Genomic DNA, 24,671 nt, shown 5'->3' with positions numbered 1-24,671 from the left:
TATAGGCGAAGAAAATGGAAAACAAAAAACCGTTGTTTATAATACATTCGGCGCGGCAGTGATTTGTGCAGATGATTATTCAAACGGAGACAACTTTTCTTTGTTTTTACTTCAATCAGTCAAAACCATGGGCGTTGCCAGGATAGGGCAAGCCCCCCCCCCCTGGAAAAGTCATATTTGCTTTTAATTTAATACACATTTAACAAAATGGGCATCTGCGGAGGTGTCAATGGGGGTGGGGTGGGTAATGTCCCCCCGCCCACCCTCGAAAAAAAATGATAATTTGAGAATATGCTTGAGAAAGTACAAGGGGTTTTTTTTTGGGGGGGGAGGGGGTGTGCTTCCCCCCCCCCCCTAAAAAAAATCCTGGCGACGCCCATGGTCGAAACTGACCACAGCATTTTAAGACTGTCTTATAATTATGGTTAACTCCGAGTACAAAACGAAAAAAAAAAAAATTCAGTGCACACGCAAGATCTGAACAGAACTGCATGTATTTCGTGCGACTATAGTACAATATCAGCCTTCACGTACCGTATTAAAAAAAATATATGATCGACGGCGCGAGAAACGTTCGGCCTTCAGACATCAATCATAATATTTCTGAGTATTTTAGTTTTAAGATCTGAGAGTTATTTTACAGTCTGTTGATTCGTTTATGCTAATCCTGCACAACACTTAGCCTAAGTGCCATTATACGGAGGCGGCAAGGCGTATAGGCTAGCTATGGGCGATCGCCGTAACCCGCCCACTCAATGTGGTTCATGCCCCGCCTACGTTTTGACACTTCTTTAAATCAAACGGAAGTGAAATTCATACACCCCAAAAAACATGGCTTTTTGAACGGTAGTGTTTCTCAGAAAATATGCTCAGTGTGATTGAAATGTTAAATTATAACGGAAGAAGAAATTCTAAACTTCATGTTAGTGAAAAATCGCCCGTTTTCCACAACTTATAATCTATCCCTGTGAATAGATTATCCTCTCTTTTTTTTTCCTTTATACTTTCCTTTAGTTCGCACCTTGAAAGGCCCTCTGGCCGTGTGATTGGCGATTCTCATAAAAAAGCTACATAATTACTTGAATATGTGTTTGCCCAATCGCCTCCTGCGCCAGTAACAAACACAATGGTGCCTTTCTTAACAGCAATTAAAATACAGAACACGATGTGGCAACAATCTGCACTTTTAATTATAGTCAGCTGCGCTGTTCAAATTTGCCTAGTCTCCCCGACACAATGTGTCAATACATCGAAGATGAAAGATGTAAATTCGGGACATAATTAAGGAACCTCCGTATACGTATTACATAAACAATCATTTCGTAATTCAGGATTTTCTTTAAAAAATAAGGAAACTTGGAGTTTTTGTCCAGACACACAGTAGCCTGTGTTGGAACGCCACTGTGTACACCGGTGTCATAGGAAATTTGGACTCTTATGAAATCTTGTCTCTTTTAGCTTATATGGACTCTGAGCCTAACACATGACATGTCACTTAGGCATGCGCAATACAACCAATGAGTCCGTACTTCGTTGAGTCTAAATTTTACACGACACCGGTATCAAACATCATAGAAAGTGGTACAATGTTTGTGGGGGCTAAGACTCGATACATAACTTTTAAAAAAACTACGAATTTGAAAATTACCTACATCATCACGGACATAACAGTTTATCACAGACATAACAGGTTATCACAGACATAACAGGTTATGTCTGTGATATGATAGGTAATTTTTGCTGAATGACTGACTAGCTGGCTCAGTCAGCACAGGCATATACTGAGACTTTTTAGGTGCAACTTGACTAGCCAGCTTAGTTTTGTTACGTTACCCAATCAAATGTTCCTTCTTTTCAGGCTTATACGCGGTGCTATGGTTACTTGCATTAAGAGGCCACGCCTTAGACTGCCAACATGCGCAGGCGCAGTGCACCGAGGACCGCACATGCGCAGTTATGCTGATGATGGTCCCTGACCTGTGCGGAAACCCAGGTAAGAGACATGCGCAGTACGGTCAATGCGGTTGTTTTTTCACAGAGTCCGGATTTTATATAACACCAAAACCTCACGCCACCTAGGCAAGCCTTGTCCAATTGCCATGGTGCCGCCCCCACATATTACCATGGCAACCATCTCCACGCCAACGCGTGTTTTCCCGGGGGGATATCACATCTAGGTTACCTTGGACAAATGTCGGTATTTATGAGAAAATCTGGCACACAAGATGACGGATTACCTATGTGATAGTTACAAATATGCGTTTTGCGACGGTCTATTTTTAACATCGAAAGGCGTGATTTATTCATGAGATTTAAAATGTGCATGTTCAAGACGTTCATAATTACAGAAACTGCTGAAAAACTGACTAGCTGTTTTGGGGTTTAACGTTCGACATTTTAATGGGTATTTTTGTTTAATGTCGTGCATTACTGTTCATTTTTGTTTCGGCAATGTAAACTTGACGTCCATACAATAATGATGTGTTAATGTGTTTAATGCAAAGGAGGCGGAATTGACGTCCATAACTATGAAACATATATACTTGAAATTGTGAAACATTCAATTTGCTCTCCATTCAGCTAAAATTATTTCAAATGAGCTTTGTTTTTCAGCAGACTTCAAACCAATCGAACATTCCTACAGTGAATTTAAAGTGTTTACAACTTTTGTTAAGCATTGTGATGTATGTTACCATGCCCATAATAATACATTCAAGACTGGCATTTAAGCCTGAAACAATCATGCAACATAAAATTGCTGAAATGGTCACAATCGGCGAGATTTCGGGGAATTTTTTTTAGATCGTTATTGGTCTAAAAGTAGCTGTTCAAGTAACAGGCGAAAAGACAAGCTGCAACCGGTTTACTAAAAGACATCTAAAACATCGTAATTCTGATAAAATTTAGAAAGTGTATTTTGTTTAATTATAGGGGCCTATAGATTTGAAATCATCACTTGACTAAATTCACTAAATTCTAAAAGGTTTTTCTGATTTTGTTTTATTTAAGGAACTTAATTCGCTTCATAATTGGTCAACGAGACGAAACAATGACAATTACTGATGCAAAGGATTATGCAAAAATTTCCCAGCTTGCTTTTAATCCATACCCAGAACGCACCGCGAATATGGAAAGTGACTTGAAGTTCTTATTTGACGACAGGTTCGGAGACTACGTGTGACGCGCCTGATAGGCCGCAATGTGAGGGGATCCTTCAGATTTTACGGCAGAGCCAGCATTTCAGAGGATGCAGCTGCGATCCGCTCGCCGTCAACTATCAAGAATGTCAGGCCGTATACTCTCAGCTGTACAGGGAACAGTGCAGGGGTAGGACTTCATTAAACCATTGCTATGACGTCACACTATTGTTAAAAGTATGGTTTCGGAACTACGAATCTGTTACACTGGTCACAAAGTGTGGATTCGAAACTTAGTAAAGTCAGGATTCGGAATTACGAATCCACACTCTGAACAATTTTTCTTCATAAGGAGGTTCAATAGGACCGTCTGCGTGAAAACTTTCATTCCGAAATTATTTGCATTTTCACTGTCAGATTCTCCGCCGTCACTGCAAAAACTAATTTGAGTCAGAAAGAAATCGTCGTCTGAACTATCCATGTTGACGGAAGGAGCCAACACACAAAATGACTTGGTTGTACGGGTGTGGCGATACACATGCTAAACACGCCACAATGTTTGAGATAAGGGTAAAAAACTCAAAATAAGCCAGTAACAGACAAAAATGCGGGGAGAAGTAACGATGTTTCGTATCACGTGCACGACCTGCGTGATAAAGTTTGCAGACAATCAATGCACTTGAGTCTCCGTAGAGATCGTAATGGGTTCGTAGGCGCGTGTTTGAAGACGTACGTGATCGGAATGATGCCGTGCTTTAGCAAACACGAATTACAATTCGAAGTTAAGGTGCGCCGCTAATGCATTTTCCATCTTCAATTTCCTTTAAGACTCGGACGAAGAAGTCGTTCAAGAGGTTCCAACTCAACCCGTGCAAGGTAATTTGTGCAAGCTAGAGTAGGCCTAAGCCAATCTTTCTCTGAAAAAGGAGTACATGTAGGCATATAGGGTGAGTTGAAAAAAAGCGAAACCCAAATGTCGGGACCATTGTATTAGTGAAGTTCTGCACGTAGCACTTTCAAAATCTAGGATATGAAAAGCCCAATTCATAAGCTATCTGTTAGTGTAAGAATCATTCAAAGCATCGATCATAAGTTACGGAATTTTAAACACAACCACCGTTTTAAAGGTCCACGGATCACAAAAAAGGTGTTTGTTCTTTCAGCAACACGAAAATAATTCACATACATCTCCATGTGATTTTTTTTTTGCTGGAAGAACACTTACCTTCTTGTGATCCGTGGACAGAACTTTAAGACGGTGGTTGTGTTTAAAATTCCGTAACTTGAAAAGTACATAAGTGATTTGAATGATTCTTGTACTAAAAGAAACCTCATGAATTGGGCTTTTATATCTAAGATTTTGAAAGTGCTATGCAGAACTTCACTAAAACAATGGTCCCGACTGTTGGGTTTCTTTTTTTACTCACCCTGTAGAGTTCAGCCAAATTGGAGTCGACTTTGGAAAGTCGTGACGTCATTTCGATCAGAAATGTGGACTTAGCTTTTGATTGGTCAATTTGGATGCCGTGTTTTTGTAACACAACAACGGGTTATATGGAAGACCCAAAGGCGCCCGCTGAATGGTCAGAATCTTGAGGTCAAGACGCAGTCTTGTTTGCATAATTAATCGCTGATTCTGCTCACATATCATACACCATTTCTGTGCATAGCTCTATTCCATAGACTACAAAACAGCTCCCAGTTATGGCAGCGTTTACGTTACCTTCTAGGCATATTTGAACTGCTTCTGATGTCATATGTTTTCACGTATTTCAAATACCATTGTTTTTTATCCTTGCGGAGATCCTTTCGCTGTTTCCCCATGGCAGTACATGGCAAATGTTGATCAAGTTGGCCCTGCACCGACCGGAGGTAAATATTTACACAATATTGGATGGCAACGAGGGGATATAAGATTATATTGCACGAGTTGAAACAGTATTGCACTAGACGTAGACAAGTGCACTACATAGAGTGCGTCCGTAACCTTTTTGTGAGGCTCTAGCGTTGCCGCACAAACATGTACTGCCATTATTTTTTAAAATCATTGGAAAGCTTGGAATCTTAACTTTATCCCTTGTAAGTATTGGTTTGATTTTCAAAAGGGTTTTGAAATTATCCGTGTTCAAATAAAGGCATGTAAAAAACAAACTTAACCGATTTAAAGGAAAATCAATTATGCGCATTTTTTCTGATGTGGAAATGCTTCATCGTGTTCATAATGTGACGATCTCGTTGCCTTTTACTGTTTCCTTTTCTTTTCGATCCACGTAGACTACACCTTAAACAAATTCACAATATAGTTTTTTTGTTTCAAGTTCAATGGGTTTTTAAATATAAATCAACTGTTTTTTAATTTTTTTATTTCAACAGTTTGTTAACTCGAGTTTGCATCTGATATACCGCATCATCGATTTTCCTTGAAATCGGTTGAGTTTGTTTTCGACATGCCTTTATTTGAACAACAGATAATTCGAAAACTCTTTTAAATATCAAACCAATAGTCGCCAGGGATAAAAGTAAATATTCCCATCTTGAAAATGGTCCAAAAATAATGGCAGTAAGTGTTTCCGCGCCGACGCTAGAGCCTCGCAAAAAAGATGCGAATATTTTGGGACGCGCTGTATTGCAGATCCTCATTGAAGAGCCTGATTTAACTGCATGTCCGAGAGTTGATCATCTGTGATTGACTTGTGACGACTTGTGACGGCATGTGATACTTTGTGATGACTTGTGGTGACTTGTGATGACTTGTGATGACATATAATGGCTTACGATGACTTGTGATGACGTATGATGACTTATGATGACTTGTGATGACCTGTGATGACTTATGATGACTTATAATGACTTGTGATGACCTGTTATGACTTTTAATGACTGATGATGACTTACGATGACATGGGATGATGATTTGTAAGTACTTGTGAGGACTTGTAATGACTTATGATGCATTGTGATGACGTGTGATTACTTGTGACGACTTGTGATGATTTATGATGACTTGCGATGGCTTGCGATGGCCTGTGATCACTTAATTACAACTCATATTCCCTTTAGAAAGCACCTGTATAGAAGCTCTGAACGCTTGCAACGTCGACGCGACCTGCCGTCAGAGCCTTTACGAGTATCTTACCGAGTGCAGAGGCGACCCTGTCGCAAACACCTGCAAAATGACCGCCTGTAGACACTCCATACGAGCGTTCTTAGATGCCGTATCGCCCCGGTACACACACCCACTGTTGTATTGTTACTGCGCTAGTGACGATACGCAGTGTGATACAGTATGGCAGGGTCTGAATGCTGAATGTGCGTACAAGCTGACACCACTACCTAGCTGTCTGGATGTGAAGGAACAATGCATCCGATCTGCACTGTGCAGGTGAGATTTGAAAAAAAGTTTTTGAAAACAAAAAATGCAAACCTAGAAAACCTGGTCCAGAGCACACATATCCTATTAAGTTGACTCATAATGGATATTCGGGTCTTTTCATGCATCTGATCCGCAAAATGTGTAGGATTTAGCGCATTCATTGACGCAACGGGGTCATCCAATACAATAGCACTGCCCGGTTTGCAAAGTTACTGTCAGTAAGTCAGTTCGTGAGTCAGTCAGTGAGATAAGTGCTTGGCACTACATTTGATTATGCAGCCAAAGTTTAATATGCAAATGTATCTAATATAAGGGTGAGTGAGGAGCTAAAATGGTGGCGTACTTCATGAGGCCATGTGTACGAGGTTGGTCATGCACATAATGACGATGGTCGGATTGACAACGATCTCTTTCTCGGCGTTTTTTTCTTTCGCCACGCAAAGCACAAATTTCGAGAACTACAAATTCCAGTGCGCAGTCAGCGACGCGACCGGGACAGGTTGCGCACAAAGCTACGGCGCATGCCGTGACTCTCGGCTGGGAATTCTGGGAACGATCGTGGCAGCCAGTTGCACGTGTAGAGGCGTGGAGGGGTCGGATTTGGACGCGTGCAAGCAACAACAACTCATTGTGCTGGACAACCCCTGCTTTGGTGAGTAAGAGTGTGTCCTAGTGGTTAGGGTTCCTGACTCATGATAAGAAGGTCGTGGGTTCGAATCCTGCTCCTGTAATCTAGTCTCACAATTGCCTTGCTTTCTCCTACACTATCAAAGACACTGCAACATTTGCTAATTTTGCCTGTAAAGCCAATGGCTCTATACGAGAGCATGGTACTAATGTATTCTCCTAGTTGGAGAGAGGTAATTGTAGTAAAGTGTCTTGCCCAAGAACACAAGCACCATGTTCCCCGCCAGGATTCGAACCCACGTACCATCGCACATTAGGACACCATTATCCTTAGCAGCTGAATATCAGCGCAAACACACTCCTTGGTGGACAGACACAATTGTAGTAAAGTGTCTTGCCCAAGAACAAAAGCACCAAGCTCCCCGCCAGGATTCGAACCACGTATCGTCCCACATTAGTTGGACACCATTATCTGTAGCAGTTTGACATCAGAGCAAGCATACTCATGGGTGGACAGACACAATTGTAGTAATTAAATCGTCTTGCCCAAGAACACAAGCACCGCGTTTCCAGTGAGGGTTCGAATCCATGCATCACCACACATGGGTTGGACACTGCAGACCTATAACCATTGGACCACGGAACTCCACATTAAAATGAGATTCCCAAGTTGATATCTCGACTCGGTGACCTAACAATATGCACCTCCACATCAATGACCAACTGAAGCAAACGTGCGCATGCGCATAATTAGTGTACAGGGAGTATGTACGGTGGCGTATAAGGTGAGATTGTTACACACAATATTTTCATTTCATGTCGCAGCCTCAACTTCTTGCAATTGATTTCATCTCTTTTTTCGTTCCCAGCCCGAGCGAGCCAAGCCTATTACCCATCAACCAAGAACCAAGATGGCGCCCATACTACTGCGCAGCCGCAGATCCATGTCAACAAACGCGTCAAGAACGGTAAGTGTTTAGTTCTAGATTTGGCACATCATAAATCCAATCACAAGTCAACGATTAGTCCAATCCTTAGTAAGGTCCATATTTTAATCAACCGGTTTTGAATATAAATATCAAAGGAATGCCATTGTCATAGCTCAGTTAATTTAAATAACTTGTCACGTGACTTGTCACGTGTCGTGAGGACTTCAGTACGTTGAACAATTCGATTGTGATGTCTAGATCATCATGGATAAGTTTGACATCTTTTAATTACGGAATAATTACAATTAAGGCACAGAATAAATAACGTATAACTCATTCCTGCTACTATTTAAACAGTCACAGACAGCCAAAATTTCCACCCACTTCCACTGCCATACTTATAACACAGACTAGTCACCAACAGTCAGATCATATTTCAAGCAATCACTTCGACTGGTCAAATTCAGTCAACAGACGATTTAAGCAGGCAACTGGTAGGCACGGTTGTCTTATCAATCACCTACAGTCAAAGCCTAGCTGTGGTAAGTTACATAGACAGTCACAGCCAGTCAATCCTGCTTATGTATAGGCTGGGAACTCTTAACTATTAAAAACAGTTACTTGACTGATTTTCACTGAAAGGACAACTTTGCACAGAATGCGTGTTTGCATAGGAGGGTAAGATTATTGGTAAGTTACTCATTTGAACTATTTTAAAACTGGATAAGTGGAGTCGAAAAAATCTTAAGTTGCCACACACACTCTCAAATTTGTATCCTTGTGGAGACATTTCTTTGTTCTCGTGTAGTAAAGTTATCAATTTTGAAAGTGAAGTTTCAAAATGCTCTTATTTTAACCAGAATTAATTTCCTTGGTTGAAATTCGGACTTCATATCCCTTTTCTAAAACTCTTCCATTTGCGACAGATCAACCCACCTTGGAAATTCCTTGTTTTCGAGTAGACCTATTCATCTATAGAAATTGCCTTGTGGAGACCTTTACAATGTTTTGTTCCCTATTGTGTGCGTGTCTCTACAAGGATACAAATTTGAGCACAAAAAAATCCTCATTAGCCACCGTACAATGTTCGTTTGTGTGTTTCATACGAAGATGTCCCGTGAGAATATGCATTGCTGTATCTACATCTGTACCAACGGATGTCAAGTGCTTCGTAACTCAGTTCTTCTGCAAATTTCGCGGAATTTTGCCCAATATAGCTCTATTTTGAAAGGAAATTGCCTTTATAATGCCAACTGAGCAGTCTCATTCGAAAGCGCTTTGGCGTCTTGACGTTGTGATTGCCTTCTTGCTTTTGCAAAACCAATGTCTGATTGCAATTGCAAGGAATGGATGTGAGGAGTTATTAAGTGAGAAACCCGATCCTTTCACCTAAATTGACTCCCATCTTGTGATCGATAGAAGGGTCGGATGTACGAACACGGCGCTCAGTAACCGCACAGATGTAGTTAAATACATACTATAGCGGGAGACGCAGACAAAAACAGTGCTGTTTCCATGCATGTGACGTCACTCTGTTGCTCTTTCGTAAAACGTTTGATAGCTATTGACAAATCTTACCATTTGTAGGCCTAATAGGGTGTCAAAGTTTAATTATTATAGAATAGTTAAACTCATTACTTTATAATTAAATAGGAACGAAAACAGATACGGTTTGGCAGATTGTTGTTAAAGTGAGAACAAATTTTATACCATCGTTGTTTCCGATGTTTTGTCAAAGTACAAAATGTATATCTTTCTGTTCCTCAGTGTTTACAATCTCAATCATTTTAGATTTTGAAATTTTGAAACTAAGTTGCTCAGAATCTTAAGTAGGGTGCATACCAATTAAATTGTTGAAGTTATAGCTCAGTGGCTACAGTATACATTTTGGGAAAAGAGAAAAAATCTATGCTTATTTTGTTTTCTTTTGCATAGTTAATGGATGCCGTTGCTTATGCTTCCAATTCAAAATGCGTTTCATATGTCGAATTGCGCCCTCTCGTGGTAACATCCCTGAATCATCACTCGGGACATAATTTTCATTCAGCCGGTCGGTGTACATGACGAAAATTCAATGGATTGGTTATTTTCAGTGTTTGACGGACATCGTTAAATTGTTAGAAAAACGTTTGTCTGCGGGCACACTCTTTTAATACCACATCCAATGGTTGTTTTCTTTCGGTCATAACCACTTCACGCGGAATAAGTTCACATGGTATTTGAGACCAGCTCTATATATCTTCACTTTGAGCGAGGTTTTTCTCATAAAATCGGCAGGTCCATATCCGGGTATTGGAGACTTTTGCGACGTTGGTGGCAGCAAACACACCAGTCCTTTTCCCATTGTTTGCATTATATTGAGCATCCGCACTTAAGATTAAACATGACGTAAACAATTGAAAAGGACTGGTGTGTTTGCTGCCGCCAACGTCTCAAAAGTCTCCTATTACCAATATTCCTACTTTAACTTTGCAATTCGCAGGATGTGTTGTCAGGCTGTGGAATGGTTACCCGGATGTAAACGTCGCCACGGGTCACAACATCCGGGTAAGTAATTTTTGCACAGACATGAATGAAAACAAGATGGTGGACTTTGTTTGTTTTACTTTTTTCAAAATTCGTTTTATCAAAATATGATTATAAAAATTAAATATTTTGCAATGGTCACGCTATCCCATGACACATGATGTGCGATATAGTAGGTCGGAACCCTGTCGGGAACATGGTGCTTGTGTTCTTGGGCAAGACACTTTACTACAATTGCCTCTCTCCACCCAGGAGTACAAATGGGTACCTGTGATGGGTATCTCGAGCTGATGCTGCTGCTGCTGCTGCAAAAAAAAAAAATCATGGTCTCATTGCCTGATGAACAGGGGTGATAATAATACGTCAACATTAATTCAGTTATTAATTAATTAATTTCCCTTTTTTAAGATTGCGAGTGACGACTTTGCGGCCTGCACCCAGATATGCCGTTGCGTGACTGGCTATCTCTCTCAGTGTTTCGACGTTCTGTGCAATGTGACACAACCATGTAACGAAGGTATTCATTACCAAAATATCAATAAAAAGTACCAAATTATAGGAAGCAGGAGGTCGTGGGTTCGACTGATGTAAACTTTTGTCTCGTAAGCCCTCCTCTTACTACACGTTAGTCATTACTTTAATCTTATTGTGTCTTGTGAAATATTAGTGATTGTTTTTTGTTGTTGTTGTTGTTGTTTTTTACATATGTTTGTCCTGAAAACCTGCTTTTTTTGCAATGCAGGAGCTCGCATAAGTCATGAAGGGTCAAAGGAATGCGTTTGTACGGGCAGAGAACAGATCTGCATAGATACGAAAATCAGCTTACACGGTAAGGAACGTAGATTTGACGAGAAATATACACTAACGCGCTTTGGGTTAGAAGGCAAACAACCAGATTATTAAATTTTGTGAATTCACAAGTTCGGTCAGAGGAGGTAACGGGGAATAAGACTGGATGACCTGTGAGGACTTGTGAGGACTTGTGGGGACTCGTGTTGACGTTTTAGGACTTGTGAGGACTGGTGAGGACTTTTGGGACTTGTAAGGACATTGTGAGGAGTTTTGAGGACTGGTCAGGACCGTTTTAGGTCTTGTGAGAACTAGTGATGCACTTGCGAGGACTCGATTGTGATGACGTTTTTGGACTTGTGAGGACTTTGTGAGAACTTGTGATGGACTTAATTGTGATAGCCTTGTAGACTTGTGATGGACTTGTGAGGACTTGCGATGGACATGTGAAGACTTGTGTTGTATTTGTGAGGACTTGTTATTGACTGCTGGGGATTTATGTTGGCATTGTGAGGACGTAATGTTGATTGACGCCCGAGGACATGTGATTGACTTGTGAGTGACTTGTGAGTGACTAACGAGGACTTTGTGTTTGTGTTTGTGGATTTGTGTTTGACTTGCGAAGACTTGGGAGAACCTCGTTTTGAAAATCATAACATGACATAAATATGATTGTTATAGTCAAATTCTCGGTGTTTAGGTTTGGCGACTGTGTTGCTTAATCACTGTGACAAATAATGACGCTCACGTTTTGTTAATTTTCTAACAGTTGATGCTCCGGCAATGGTAATTGGATACAGTGTGATCGAGCGTGAGTTTATAGAGCGTCAACTACACGTTCGAGTTACTGCTCAGACTGTTGTATCAAAACTCCAGCAAGCACTTTCGGGTGTTTTCTCGCGTGTAAGTTGAAAAGCCAGAGATCATTTTAATTTCAAACCAAAAGAAAAAGTGAAAATGGCCCTACTTTGGATTTATTACTTAAAGACACGTACGAACATTTACACTAACCTGGAAACAGACCTACCGATTGAATAAATGTGATATTGAATTGTTTACTGCCCACTGAGCTTAAACTTAACATGTTAGTTGTGCATTGTACTTAACATTTGGAGCACCTTGAATGATGGAAGGTGTTTGTTTGTTTTTCTGACAGAAACCCTGTGAACTTAAGACAGTAACTGGTACCCACGTCAATGGTACCCATCTAGATGGAAGAATCGTGATCGTTGCTCATTCAGAACGTAACGTTACACAGGTAATGTTTCCCTCTGCAGTTAAAAACATCATGAATGCCCCCTCCAAAAATTCAGCCTGCCCTCTAAATTTCCACCAGCCCTATGTTAGTTTGACCCAAGTTCATGAAAAGAGATTGTTAGCTGACCAACGTAAACAGTGATGCACACATTTCTTTTGGCACAGAATTACTGGGAGTGTATGAACCAGCTAAACGACGTGGTCGCCATGATAAACAGCAGGGCGCCACCTATTGCCAGTGACGTCATCCTCTCAATGATTAAGATTGCCAGTTTGATAGAGGGCGCCCCGGAAAAGGAACAGACAGGAGCGCAAATTAGCTATACCCGTTCAGGTGCGACGCGTGTTGTGGCAATGCTTTTTATATTGCAATGTCTGCCTTTCGTATTACTACTAGTAACACCAAAGTTGTATTAACCTGAAAATAAAAACATGTCTTAAGGCATATCGATCGAAGGTTGTAAAGTTTGCGTTGTTCAAACTACAACATCAAAAGTAATTTATTGAAAATATCTGAGTCCAATGCAGTACGTCTTTAATTTGAAAAAAAATACATTAGAAATTATATTTACCAAACAATCACTGTTATCAAATATATAAAGAAATTGAGGGATTTCAGGGCACCTACTCCGTACAAGATAAACATGGAATAGTCACTTTTTCGCAACATTTCTTATCATATTATGAAGAATGATAAACATAAATGCTTTTAGATATTAAAAGCAACTTTAATAATAGTTTTTAATAGTTGTTGACAGTTATGGACTTTAAGTTTCAAAAATTTTGAAAAGGTAGACTATTGTATATGCAACAATATTAACTGCAATTGCACTCTGGCACACGTAAATTCTTCACCCATATTAATTCAACTCCAGTTTGTGACCATTTGCCACCGATAAAAGTTCAGGGTTTTACAACTTCTAATTTTTTTTTTACAGAAATGAACAAATTTGTAGCGTGTTTCGTTGGAGTCAGTGAAGATATTCAAAAGTTTCGAAGAACAGTTTTTGTTAAAATGAATGTGTTCTAACACAAGAAGACGGGTTCAAACGTTCAGACAGGGAACCTTATTACGGGATGAATTTTATTTCGTAATTTTGATACAGGGTATATTTATGTCAAGTTGTAAATAATTGGCTGAAAAAAGATGAGAAATTATATCGATTTTGTAAATATTAATTGCACATTCGAATGTGAAATTCGAAATTCAACCACACTGTGATTGATCGAAGTCAAGGTACCAGACTGTGTCTCACCAAAACCGTCCACGTGACCACCAAACCAAAAGATTGGATACTACGATTTGATAGGAGTAGATCAGGCTCAAACCTACGTCCAGTATTCGTTCTGTATTCGTTGTTTGCAGGGAGTCGCCATGCATGTTGAATCCATATCGAGGCTGACCTTTCAAACCAAGGAAACGGAAAATTGCTTAGCAATTGGTATGCTAAACGACAGTCGCTGAGAACCAGCCAAAAGATATCACCGTATAGAGTTTTTCGCTGGTAACCTGTGTTCGCTAAGCAATGTAGCTCCACCAAATTGACGACCGGCCACAATAGAAGGTATTACGTAATCACAGTGAGCCGGCCTCGGCCTCGATTTCAACCTGACTTTACAAGGAAAAATGGAGGTCAAGGGGTCGCCCGCCCTCAAGAGTTCAGTCTTAGTACTACATCGTTGGTTATTCTACGGCCCAGGAAATACAGTGTCAAATTTTTACCAATGTTTCTGGCCTGGTTACAAATTTCACGATTTACAATAATAACATGTACAAATGTATCGAAAGCTGGAGTGTTACATATTTGTATCTATTATGCTATTTTGTGTACTTATGTAATCAAAGACATTGAGGGATATTTTAAGGATAAAATAAACAAGTGGAAAAGTTGGTGTTCATTTTGTGTGTTTGTAGTTTTGTATTTTTTGTTTTGTTTAAAAATGTTATTCCCGGCTCCGCTGCGTTCGGCGCCACATCGCGCAGTACCCGGTGCACGCGTACCAATCTCTACACAATTATAAGGAGGTTTATTAGTACTATTCGCGATAAACATAGCTGGTGGGTGTTTCACAAGACATGAAATGAAATGGTTAGGGATAGGATCGATGTATGTGAATTGTTTTCGTTTTGCTGAAAGGACACGTACTTTTTGTGATCCGCGTACAGAACTTTAAACGGTGTTTGTGTTTATGTTCAAAATGCCGTAACTTGAAAAGTACATGAGTGATTTGAATGATTCTTGCACTAACTGAAAGCTTATGAATTGGGCTTTCATATCCTAGATTTCGAAAGTGCTACATGCAGAACTGCATTAAAAAATGGTCCTGACATTTAGTGTTTTTGTACTCACCCTGTACACACACGATGTGCAGGGCCTAAATGTGCAGGGTAAGTAAAAATCCCCCCCCCAAAAACCAAATGTCGGGACAATTGTTTTAGTGAAGTTCTGCATGTAGCACTTTCACAATCTAGGATATAAAAGCCCATTTCATAAGCTTTTTTTTAGTACAAGAATCATTCAAATTACTTATGTACTCTTCAAGTTACGGAGTTTTAAACACAACAAAAAAGTTCAGTGCTCTTTCAGCAAAACGGAAACAATCACCTAAGGATTGTGTGTGAATTGTTTTCGTTTTGCTGAAAGAACGCACACCTTTGTTTGTGATCCGTGGACAGAACTTTAAAACGGTGGTTGTGTTTAAAATTCCGTAACTTAAAAAGTACATAAGTGATTTGAATGATTCGTCTACTAAAAGAAAGCTTATGACTTGGGCTTTTTATATCGCAGAACTTCAATAAAACAATAGTCCCGACATTTGGGTTTCATTTCTTTTTACTCACCCTGTATAATTTTTGCCATTGTGATTCTTGTAACTGATATTCAACCATGGTAGCAGTGTCAGTCCTACAAACAAATCAACAAGGAAGACAGTCATATTGTCGGTTCGTCTCCGGTGTGACGATCAGGGTTCTATTTCAGTTTTCCCCGTGCTCATCGTTAAACTTTAACCGACTGATTTGCTACTCAGTAACATTTCTCAAGTACCTCCGGTTATTTATTAAAAAAATCCCCGGCGAATAATCAGCGGTCGGCATTGGCCGACCCACCGCAATCTCACCCGCGTTTTGTTTGTTGGTTTTTGTGTCATGTATAAAGCCGTCAAACTCAAAAGAATTCGGCACAGAAAAAAAATCCTTAACTGTTCCCAATCCTCATTATATCACAAGAGGAACCAGCAATGGTGATTGTCCCAGCTTTTTTTATGCCTTTTTCTTTCTGAAAAGCGCCGTGTTTTGCAGCGGTGTGATGAAATTACCCATTTCGACCAGCGCCTATTGTTTTGCGCGCTTCTAGTCTCACTAGTGTAGATGGATAGGATATTTGTGTGCGTTACCCTCTCTTAAACGCGTCCAAAGTCCAGCTTGGCTCTATCGCTCTCAGAGAGTGCAGTGTGTACAGTCGGATACGGTTTTTGGTTTGGGGCAATAGTCGTCCGCTCAGGCAAAGGAGATTGCACTTTGGAGGTTTTGCCAAACTGCCAGCGATCGAGACGGGGTTTGGACGTGTATGCACGCGGGCCGCACGTACACAAGCACTGCCTTGACATATCAGTCTCATGGAACCAGATAGCTTGGTTTATGGTTATCAGAAGAAATTAATCTCAGTGTAACTGGCTTTTTTGTTTAGTGAACTGATTTGAACGACTAACACCTTGAAGTTTAACAGGTATCACTTTGGATGCATCACTACCGCCACAGACAACCGCCACAGACTCTAACTCGTTTTGGTCCATTTTGAGAAGGGCAAAGTATCGTACCAGAGACCACTGAATTTGGCACCGTGCATGTCGGTGCAGCAAACCCAGGAGATCAACTTGCTGAACCAGACTCAAATTCAGATCGCCAGCTACAACAGAAGACTGGACTTAACTTATACAGCCAATCAGATTCGGTCTATCGAGATGCACTGAGAACCTGTCATATCCAACGGCGTCTTAAGAGGAACGCAGCGCTTCAACTGCAGACCCACTTCCACGGTCTCCAGCATAGCTTCGACAGACAACCTCACGTATCTGAAAGATCAAGCTTCAAACAGTGTACTAGAAAGAACAGCCGAAAATCAAACATCTGTTAAACTTTTCCAAGACGAAAAAGTGTGTCCAAACTGCGTAAATAAGAACACATAAATAAGATCAGACGCATTACTAGAGCTTTACAATTGGTACGAACCACCCTGTACTGCACAAATTGAAGTTAAAGTTACCGTCGCAAAAGGAGCAAAAATCTTTCGAATTTGAGCGAGGAAAGTCGACTTAGACACCGAATGATGAAGTTGAACGGCAGGGCAGCGTCACCGGCGCGCACCGTGGACTCTCACGCGGGGGCTCCGCTCAAAAGAACGGTCAGTGTCATCAGCCGGAATCACGCCGAGCCGGCCAAGAAGTCTGCTCGCACGGAGGAAGAATGCAAGCTGACCAAGCTAGGTAAATATCCTTCATGAAATATGACTTGGAAGATTGAACGCTGAAAAAGCAGTGAGTTACTGAGTTTGTCAGTAGTACTATGAAGCTCTTTAGTGTGTGCGGTTCTGGCGAGGGGACCATGTAGTTTTTGAGGTTGTCACTGTCGATTCTCATGGTTGTCCGTAGTTCGTTGGAATATAGTAATAGATTTGGCTGCATGCCAATACTTTCTTTCTCGTACACATTTTCTTTGATTTTAACAAAATCTCGTTCTTACTCAAGCAAGTTATGTTTTCCAAGTCGTCTGACTCTATAGACACACATCTCAAACATATAATGAGATTTTGTTACACAGATTTTTGGTACGGACTCCAAAATTAATCATGATATAGTTTTTATTTCCCGCCAAATGGGATGCGTGTTCCATGCTACTTTGAAATGTAAAGTGAATTAATCGCTTGAATGTTTTCTTTTACTGTAAAAATCTCACACTTTCGAAAAGAAACACTCTTCAAAATGCGTTTCCATCGATTAGTGGTAGAATTTGTTGTCTCTGGTTTTCTCAAAATGTATGGTATCCACTGAGCTAATACTCAACAGAACAGTTATTATACAGCCTGCTCTTAAATTTTGAGCAATTTTGTTGCAAACAAAGAATTCACGAAGAGCAACATGGTCCTATATAGCTTTAATGCAGCAGTAATAGTCATTATTGTAGACATAGTGCCGTAAGGAACCTGCACGGAGAGTACATTACAAACGAGACCTTTGAGACCGTTAAAATCCGACCATTCAGGATTTGTTGTTTACCATCGCTTACCACACGATTTCCTTTCCCAGCGGTTCGTGATAAGAGTGTTTGGTCGGTCCACCTGTAAAACTGACACATAAAAATGAAGGTGCAAAATGTTTGTCATGTACGATGCGAAGTAAAACATGAAGACTGGTCATAAAATAACTGACTATGATTAAGGGGGTTACTCTGTAAAGATGGTCAACAAAACACGAAAACTGTTGAGGTTCTGGAGGCCAGTAAATAGGCCCGAAATTGCCTACGCCGGCCAAACTTGCATGTCCTTAAATTCTCCGATATTAGACATTTTGTGCGCTATGAACTTGAGGATTTGTAAAAAAAAAAGAAGGATGAAAGCCGTGAAGCGGACTGCAAGCACGTTTTTCTGTGTAATGCGGATGTAATTAGACCCTAAAAATGCTCTATTTTGTAATGGAGCGTAGGCATCCTTTTTCAAAATGGCATTTTGGCTCAGTCTGACTAAACTCACTTCTATATATAACTTATTTGAAAAACCACGTGATCCTCAAAATGACAATGGCACTGTAGCTCAAAAGCTAAAAAAAAATAATACCTTTCATAGAGACGATGAAGAATGTTTTATGGGTCCGATGAGCAGGGGTAATATTATGACTTGACACTTCAATATTAATGTAGAACTGCGCTTATAAATGCACATTATTAACCTGACTTCCAAGATAGATTTCAAAGTTTTGTTGTTCAGTATCATAACCTCATTGGTACCGCCTCAACTTGCCTTCAGGATCAACTCTTCGTCAGATTTAGAACTCTCCCTTAATAAATCAACTGGTTTCATGAAGTGCTACATGTTTTGGTTCTCGCTCCTCTCAAGCCGTTTCCACCCATCTATTTAACTCTTTACCTGAGAACATTTAGCTAACAGAACTTTACTTTTAACAACTGGGTGCCTGTATATTTCATTGCTTGTGTTTTCAGTGACAGCGCCTGGGGCCTAAAAGTGATATGCGAGAACTGTGATGTTGTTATTGTTTATTGTTGTTATTGATGTTATTGTTTCATTGCTATATTTTGACAGAGCTAACCCCTATACTGACTGAGGATGAAGGAGAGACGTTTCCATCCGACGAATCAGAAGAGGAAGAAGATGAAGAAGAAGAGGAAGAAACTAGAGATAAGAAGCATGAGCGAGAGAGCACATCTTCCAGTCAGCCTAAACGATCCGTGGCCCAGATGATGAAAGACAAGAAGAAGCAGACGTCTCTCACGCTCCACTGGTAAGTACTCTTTCACACGACACCGAGAAACTGACAATGCTTGAGAAATTTACCAATGCTTGAGCAATTTCACAAATCTAATCGTGTGAACAAAGATCAATGTACATGTATAAGGGAGACAGTTTTTCTTTCAAACGACACTGAGCAAGACTTACAATGGTTGAGAAATTTACCTATGTTTGAGAAATTTACCATTGAATGCTTGAGCACTTTCCCAAATCTAATCGTGTGAAAGCAATGTTAGAAAGATCAATGCACATGGCGATACAGTTTCTTATTCACACTGAGTGAAACTTACATTGGTTGAGAAATTTATCTATAGATGCCTGAGAAATTTCACACAATCATATCGTGTGAAAAGACATCAATGCTAGAAAGATCAATATGTGACAGAGATACAGTAGCTGTTTCGCACGACACTGAGTAAAACTAACAATGCTTGAGAAATTTACCTATGCTTGAGAAATTTCACAACATCTAATTTTGAAAAGTCGTAAAGGTCGAGTCCGCACAAGTTCTCGCAAGTCTTTACAAGTCCATCACAAGTCCATCACAAGTCCATCACAAGTCCATCACAAATTCATCACAAGTCCATTACACGTCCATCAATAGTCAATCACAAGTCCATCACTAGTCCACCACATGTCCACCACAAGTCCATCACAAGTCCATCACAAGTCCCTTACAAGTCCATCACAAGTCCCTTACAAGTTCATCACACGTCCATCACTAGTCCATCACAAGTCCATCACAAGACAGTCGAGTCATAGGCAATTCAAATATGAACTGTGAGAAAAGTATTCCGTTGTAATTGTTAGGCGTAATCCACGTTACTTGTGATCGGGCTTGTGAAAGGACTTCGGCAAAATGAATGAATTTACAGCGAGGACATAGTGTCTAGAATCCTTTTTAGACAGCACTGTTTCATGAAAGCATTATCTCTTTTTTCATTATATTTTTTCTTCAACAACGTGAATTATTTTGTTTCTTCTCAATGATAGGTTGGAGGAGAACTACTGCATGTGCGAGGGCGTGTGTTTACCGCGTTGTATCCTCTACGCGCATTACCTGGACTTCTGCCGGAAGGAGAGCCTGGAGCCTGCATGTGCCGCCACTTTCGGCAAGGTAAGGCACCATACTAATTACAAACATATCAGCTAGGGCTACGTACTGCAGCGCGCCAATGGCAGAATCAATTTGCCACAAATTGCCCGATTTGGATATTGCCTACATTATTAAACCGTTCCGTAACAAAAAAAGACATTGTGTACAACTTTCCACCCTATAATACTCTGTCCTCAAACATAACAGAGGTATATTTTTTTCCCCTATTTTTCCGACCCCTGCATTTAAAACAAAATGTATTTCAAATATGTATACAGGGTAAGCTAAACCAGTATAAGCTTCTTACCATTGAGACCATGTTATCCAAAAGAAAAATCGAATTGAACTTAAAACTTACAAGGATACCATTCATTATGTTATTATGTATGCAAAAAGAAAAGACGAGAGCATATAAACTAAAACGTTTTGATTCTGCAAATTCCTTGAAAGGGAACCGCTTTCTAAGTAAATAATACCTGAAAGAAAATCCTCAAAGCGTTATAAAGCCATGAATATTGTATAAATACTAATGTTATTCCCCCTTTAAATATATTCCTGATGTTAATTAAACAGTTGAAGATGTACACAAGGAAAGGTTTTCAAATTATTAAAATTTTATTTTGGGTTGTCGATTAAATGTCATGCTATGTTTTGTTCCATTACGGGACTAGATATCGTGCTTAGGTCACAGATGTACACTGTATACACGGAAAATATATTATGTAACATGGTCAACGTTATCTTCATTTTATGACCAGGAAACGCTTTTGTCACGCCGCTAACGTTCTGAGCGGGACATTTTTATGGGGTGATATGACGCAAAAGCTTTGTTTGTGGTTTAGCGGGACTTGTAGATATGGGATGTTTTCATGGCTTGAAGTAATGAAGAACAAAGATGCTTTTATACCCTAACAGTTTTAGTGCTTTATCCAATGACGTGGAACTGTACACAAAGCGAAGTTTACATATAAATGCAAAATATGTTTCAACCGTTTGAAAAGTCCTTGTGTTAAGGTGAAGTAAGGGGACAATAGATATCGCTCGGAAAGGAATGTGTAAAGATTTTTTTGCGTTTATTGTACAACGAACACCCGGCTCTAAATTACCTGCAATGCTTAAAGGGCATGCGATGAATATTTCTTTGAAACACATTTTGTGCGACTTTCTAATCCTCTTAAATGTATGAAAATGATTTGACATCCCTTTTTGGTAAATTTTATTGAAAATTTAAGCTCACTTCTTCGTTAAAACATTTGAGACTCTCCATGCTTTCCGAACAACTGAGGGCACTGTTGCTATGATGTCATTCCAGGAAGACCCTGTTCAGTTTAGGAGTGTTCTGTTCAAATTGGGAACCAACAATTTTCTTATTTGAAAACATTTGTGAGAAAGGGTTGCTCATTGGCCAACTGCCATGTACTAACACTACGAATCACCAAAGAAAAAAAAATCTACGATACTAAAATATCCAAAAATTAGTCAGCTATTTTCCTGTTACCTGTATCAAACAAAGGATCAGGAAATATCAAAAATATTGTTCCATTCCTAGTTCAAAGATCAGCTGTAGAACACTTGCCAAAAAATGAATTTAATTTAATTAATGAAAATTTGATTGATACAGGGATTGTGAAGTTAGAACACTTCACAGTGCATTTGTGATAATAATCATTGAGCGAGCCTAAATGATGACGTCACGATTTTAAGTCTTAAACGTATTTATTCATATGCACGTATTGGTCACAATAATAACAGCCATTATGCTTATCAGGATTTTGTCCCGTTACAAGGGTAAAGTCATTCCAAGCTAAGCTGATATCTTCAGGAAAGATATGTATGCTCATTAATGGAAATGGCAAACGCTTATGATCAAACAAAGCGGGACAATAAAAAGACTATGTCTCCTCAGCACTTCCGTACACATCTTAATGAGGCTACTACACCAATGTATCAGTTACAGCGCAAGCCAAATATAGCACAGACAACAGATGTGTAAATAGCCTCGCTGCCGTACAAATAGACATAGAGGCATGTTTTTACCAAACCAATGACGTTTGGTAGCGGGCGCGCGGTGCCGTGTTATCGCGGTGTTAAGGGGGATAATCCACGGTGTAATCGCAGTGTAATGTGGATTTATCGGGATCAACCGCTGGTGTAGTTGCATCTGTGTTTGTCACCGCCATGTCAGGGTTAGATAAGAGTTTAATATCAGATTTCCCCCACTTCATTTGCGTCATCATTGACATTGTTCAAACAATGCAGTACTACGTCTGAGACAAAGACATCGCGAAAGAACTTCGTCATACTTGTCTGTGGATTCGATTTAAAACAAAGGATTACAGAATAAAACTGAATGTGTATACAGTAGAACTCATTCAAAAAGTCAAAGCATTTAATAAGCTTCCTCAATCCTCCAAAATCTTCCAGGCGGTTTTGGAGGATTGAGGCTGAATGGCCAAAAGTGTCAGTTGATTTTGGAGGATGCATTGTGTCGAGTTCGTAGGCTGTGCCCAGCAATGTTTACGTTCAGCCAAGCGTAATTAAGCCTTGCATTATGTTTGGTATCATCCACGCTGCTTCTGAATGTCATCAGCACTGCCTCAACCCATTAACAGTGATTGTTGGAGGATTTTGAAGGATTGAGGCAGTGGTCACCCCTCCACTGAACAAATTCAAGAAATAACGGATGATTTGAGGATTGAGGCTGAATCCAATTTTATCATGGTGGTAATTGGAGGATTTTGCAGGATTGAGGATTGTTCTTATAGCCAAAAGAGCCGAGGGTTTAGGCTCATGAACATACTGGGAAAAGCAATATACAACTTTCATGGAACCATGACTGACGCACTGTTTCAGTTCGAACAGTTTGAGAAATCTAACTGTATGATTTATCGTCTGTTGTCCTATATAAAAATGTATGTTTTTTATGAAATAAATCTGCTGATAAAGGCCTATCATTAGTGAAATCACAAGTCACAGAATCATTAAGTTACAAGTGACAGGATTGAACATCGACAAAGAAATCTTTTCATCTCAGTTCATTTGTACAGCTAGAAACTTCACTTGAGACTGAAAACTTGTCGACAAAACAACTCTGAAATCACGCCTAATGTTGCAACTCAATTGAACGATGTTCTAAACAACAGTACATACTTAATATTTAGAAATGCACCAATTGTAGTTTGTAATGTCTTCTGGTAAAATTATTGATACTTTGGCTTCTATTATAGACGATTCGTCAGAAGTTTCCGCATCTTACTACCAGACGCCTCGGGACGCGTGGACATTCCAAGTATGTATACATTAATTTTACTAACTTAAGGCACCGAGTAACAGTTGTCTTTAGGCCTATACGAAAACGGAACCATCGAATTTATAAGAAACTTCTTGCTCAAATTGAGAAAGGATTAGTATCAAATACCCTGTGAAATTATTTCGCCTGAAAACAATAACTGAAGGTGTTTTGAAAACATATTACGAGACCCCAAATTATGCATATTATTTCTCAGTTTTCTCAAAACGTACAGTAGCCACAGTCTGAAACATGTAGCTTGATTAAACTTTTAAACGGTTTTGTTGCTTCAAATGGGGAAAAAGACACAAAGAGCAATTGATTTTATGGACATTCAACACAGTTGTACCTGCCAAAGCCTGGTACTATGCAATTATTACGCTTCCATGTTTTTCGTATTGGGACTTTGCAACTATTAATATGTGTTCCATGCATGCGGGCACTTCGTATAGAGTATCAAGCAAGTATCCGGTACATAGTCTGATGGATCTGAAACATCGCTAGGAACACGATACGCTCTCGTGTCGGTCACGAACCAAAGAAGGGATGCAGAGTCCAAGATGTTCTCAACACAGGAAAAAGAATGTGTGCAATATTCTCCAGCCAAATAATATCTTAAAAGATACCACTGAGAAATATGTTAAGGTATTCAAATCCGCAAGCCTGTTTTTTTTGTCTGCAAGGGTATTACTTAATCGGTGAGACTTGTGTTGCTCTTATAACTGGGGGTAATTAATGCGTAATTGTTGTAGCATTGAATATGGTCTTCTCAAACACAAAGGCAGACAGCCCACCATACATTTAAAACAAAAAGTTTATTTTAGCCTTTTATACGAAATGTGTCGTTTTTTCCCCACCAAAAAAAATAACAATTGGACACATCAGACTTTTTCAGCAAGAGGTAGAATATAAATGTGACGCCTAACACAAAACAACAATCCTGAAAATGTGCCATTTTGTGTAATTCTCGCAAAAAGGAATTTTGCTTGTTTTGATTCAAGTCACACATTTTATTTTCGAGAATGTTGCTTCAAATGTTGCTCCCATCATGGGGCCTGATTTTATGAAACGCCGGTTGAACGTTAACAGCTTTGGCTCATTTGATTGCCCGATCGCTCTATCTAGTG

The 24,671-nt window shown here is 39.8% G+C and overlaps 2 protein-coding genes across 4 annotated transcripts in view; both read left to right on the top strand.

Moving 5' to 3' along the window:
- The first annotated feature begins 1,236 nt into the window (after positions 1–1,236).
- LOC119725412 (GDNF family receptor alpha-4-like) lies at positions 1,237–14,396 on the top strand. The gene is made up of 14 exons (XM_038196817.1): positions 1,237–1,264; positions 1,859–1,993; positions 3,163–3,327; positions 3,966–4,013; positions 4,941–5,009; positions 6,198–6,519; positions 6,954–7,162; positions 8,007–8,105; positions 10,549–10,613; positions 11,001–11,109; positions 11,335–11,421; positions 12,151–12,284; positions 12,538–12,639; positions 12,804–14,396. The coding sequence occupies exons 1-14, from the start codon at positions 1,237–1,239 to the stop codon at positions 13,053–13,055; spliced, it is 1,824 nt and encodes a 607-aa protein (XP_038052745.1). The 3' UTR covers positions 13,056–14,396.
- Positions 14,397–16,075: 1,679 nt separating this feature from the next.
- LOC119725769 (DNA-binding protein RFX6-like) overlaps positions 16,076–24,671 on the top strand; it is a 36,387-nt gene continuing 27,791 nt past the window's right edge. For all 3 annotated transcript variants that reach the window (XM_038197338.1, XM_038197337.1, XM_038197336.1), the window contains exons 1-4: positions 16,076–17,123; positions 18,953–19,151; positions 20,153–20,276; positions 23,483–23,544. In XM_038197338.1, coding sequence (XP_038053266.1) covers positions 16,964–17,123; positions 18,953–19,151; positions 20,153–20,276; positions 23,483–23,544 — 545 coding nt within the window. In that variant the 5' untranslated portion in view covers positions 16,076–16,963. The remainder of the gene's footprint in view (positions 17,124–18,952; positions 19,152–20,152; positions 20,277–23,482; positions 23,545–24,671) is intronic.

This window comes from Patiria miniata, unplaced genomic scaffold (assembly GCF_015706575.1).
Source record: "Patiria miniata isolate m_02_andy unplaced genomic scaffold, ASM1570657v1 HiC_scaffold_19, whole genome shotgun sequence".
NCBI classification, from domain to species: Eukaryota; Metazoa; Echinodermata; class Asteroidea; order Valvatida; family Asterinidae; genus Patiria; species Patiria miniata.
Note: the sequence above shows the minus strand (reverse complement) of the source record. Positions and strands in the feature narration are given on the sequence as shown.

What these genes read in the sequence shown, in the direction of transcription:
- LOC119725412 (XM_038196817.1), top strand. Translation starts at nt 1,237, where the DNA reads ATGTGTCAATACATCGAAGATGAAAGAT. An exon ending in ATACATCGAAGATGAAAGAT is followed by an intron (nt 1,265 to 1,858) that starts GTAAATTCGGGA and finishes CCTTCTTTTCAG; the next exon opens with GCTTATACGCGGTGCTATGG. An exon ending in TACGAAAATCAGCTTACACG is followed by an intron (nt 11,422 to 12,150) that starts GTAAGGAACGTA and finishes ATTTTCTAACAG; the next exon opens with TTGATGCTCCGGCAATGGTA.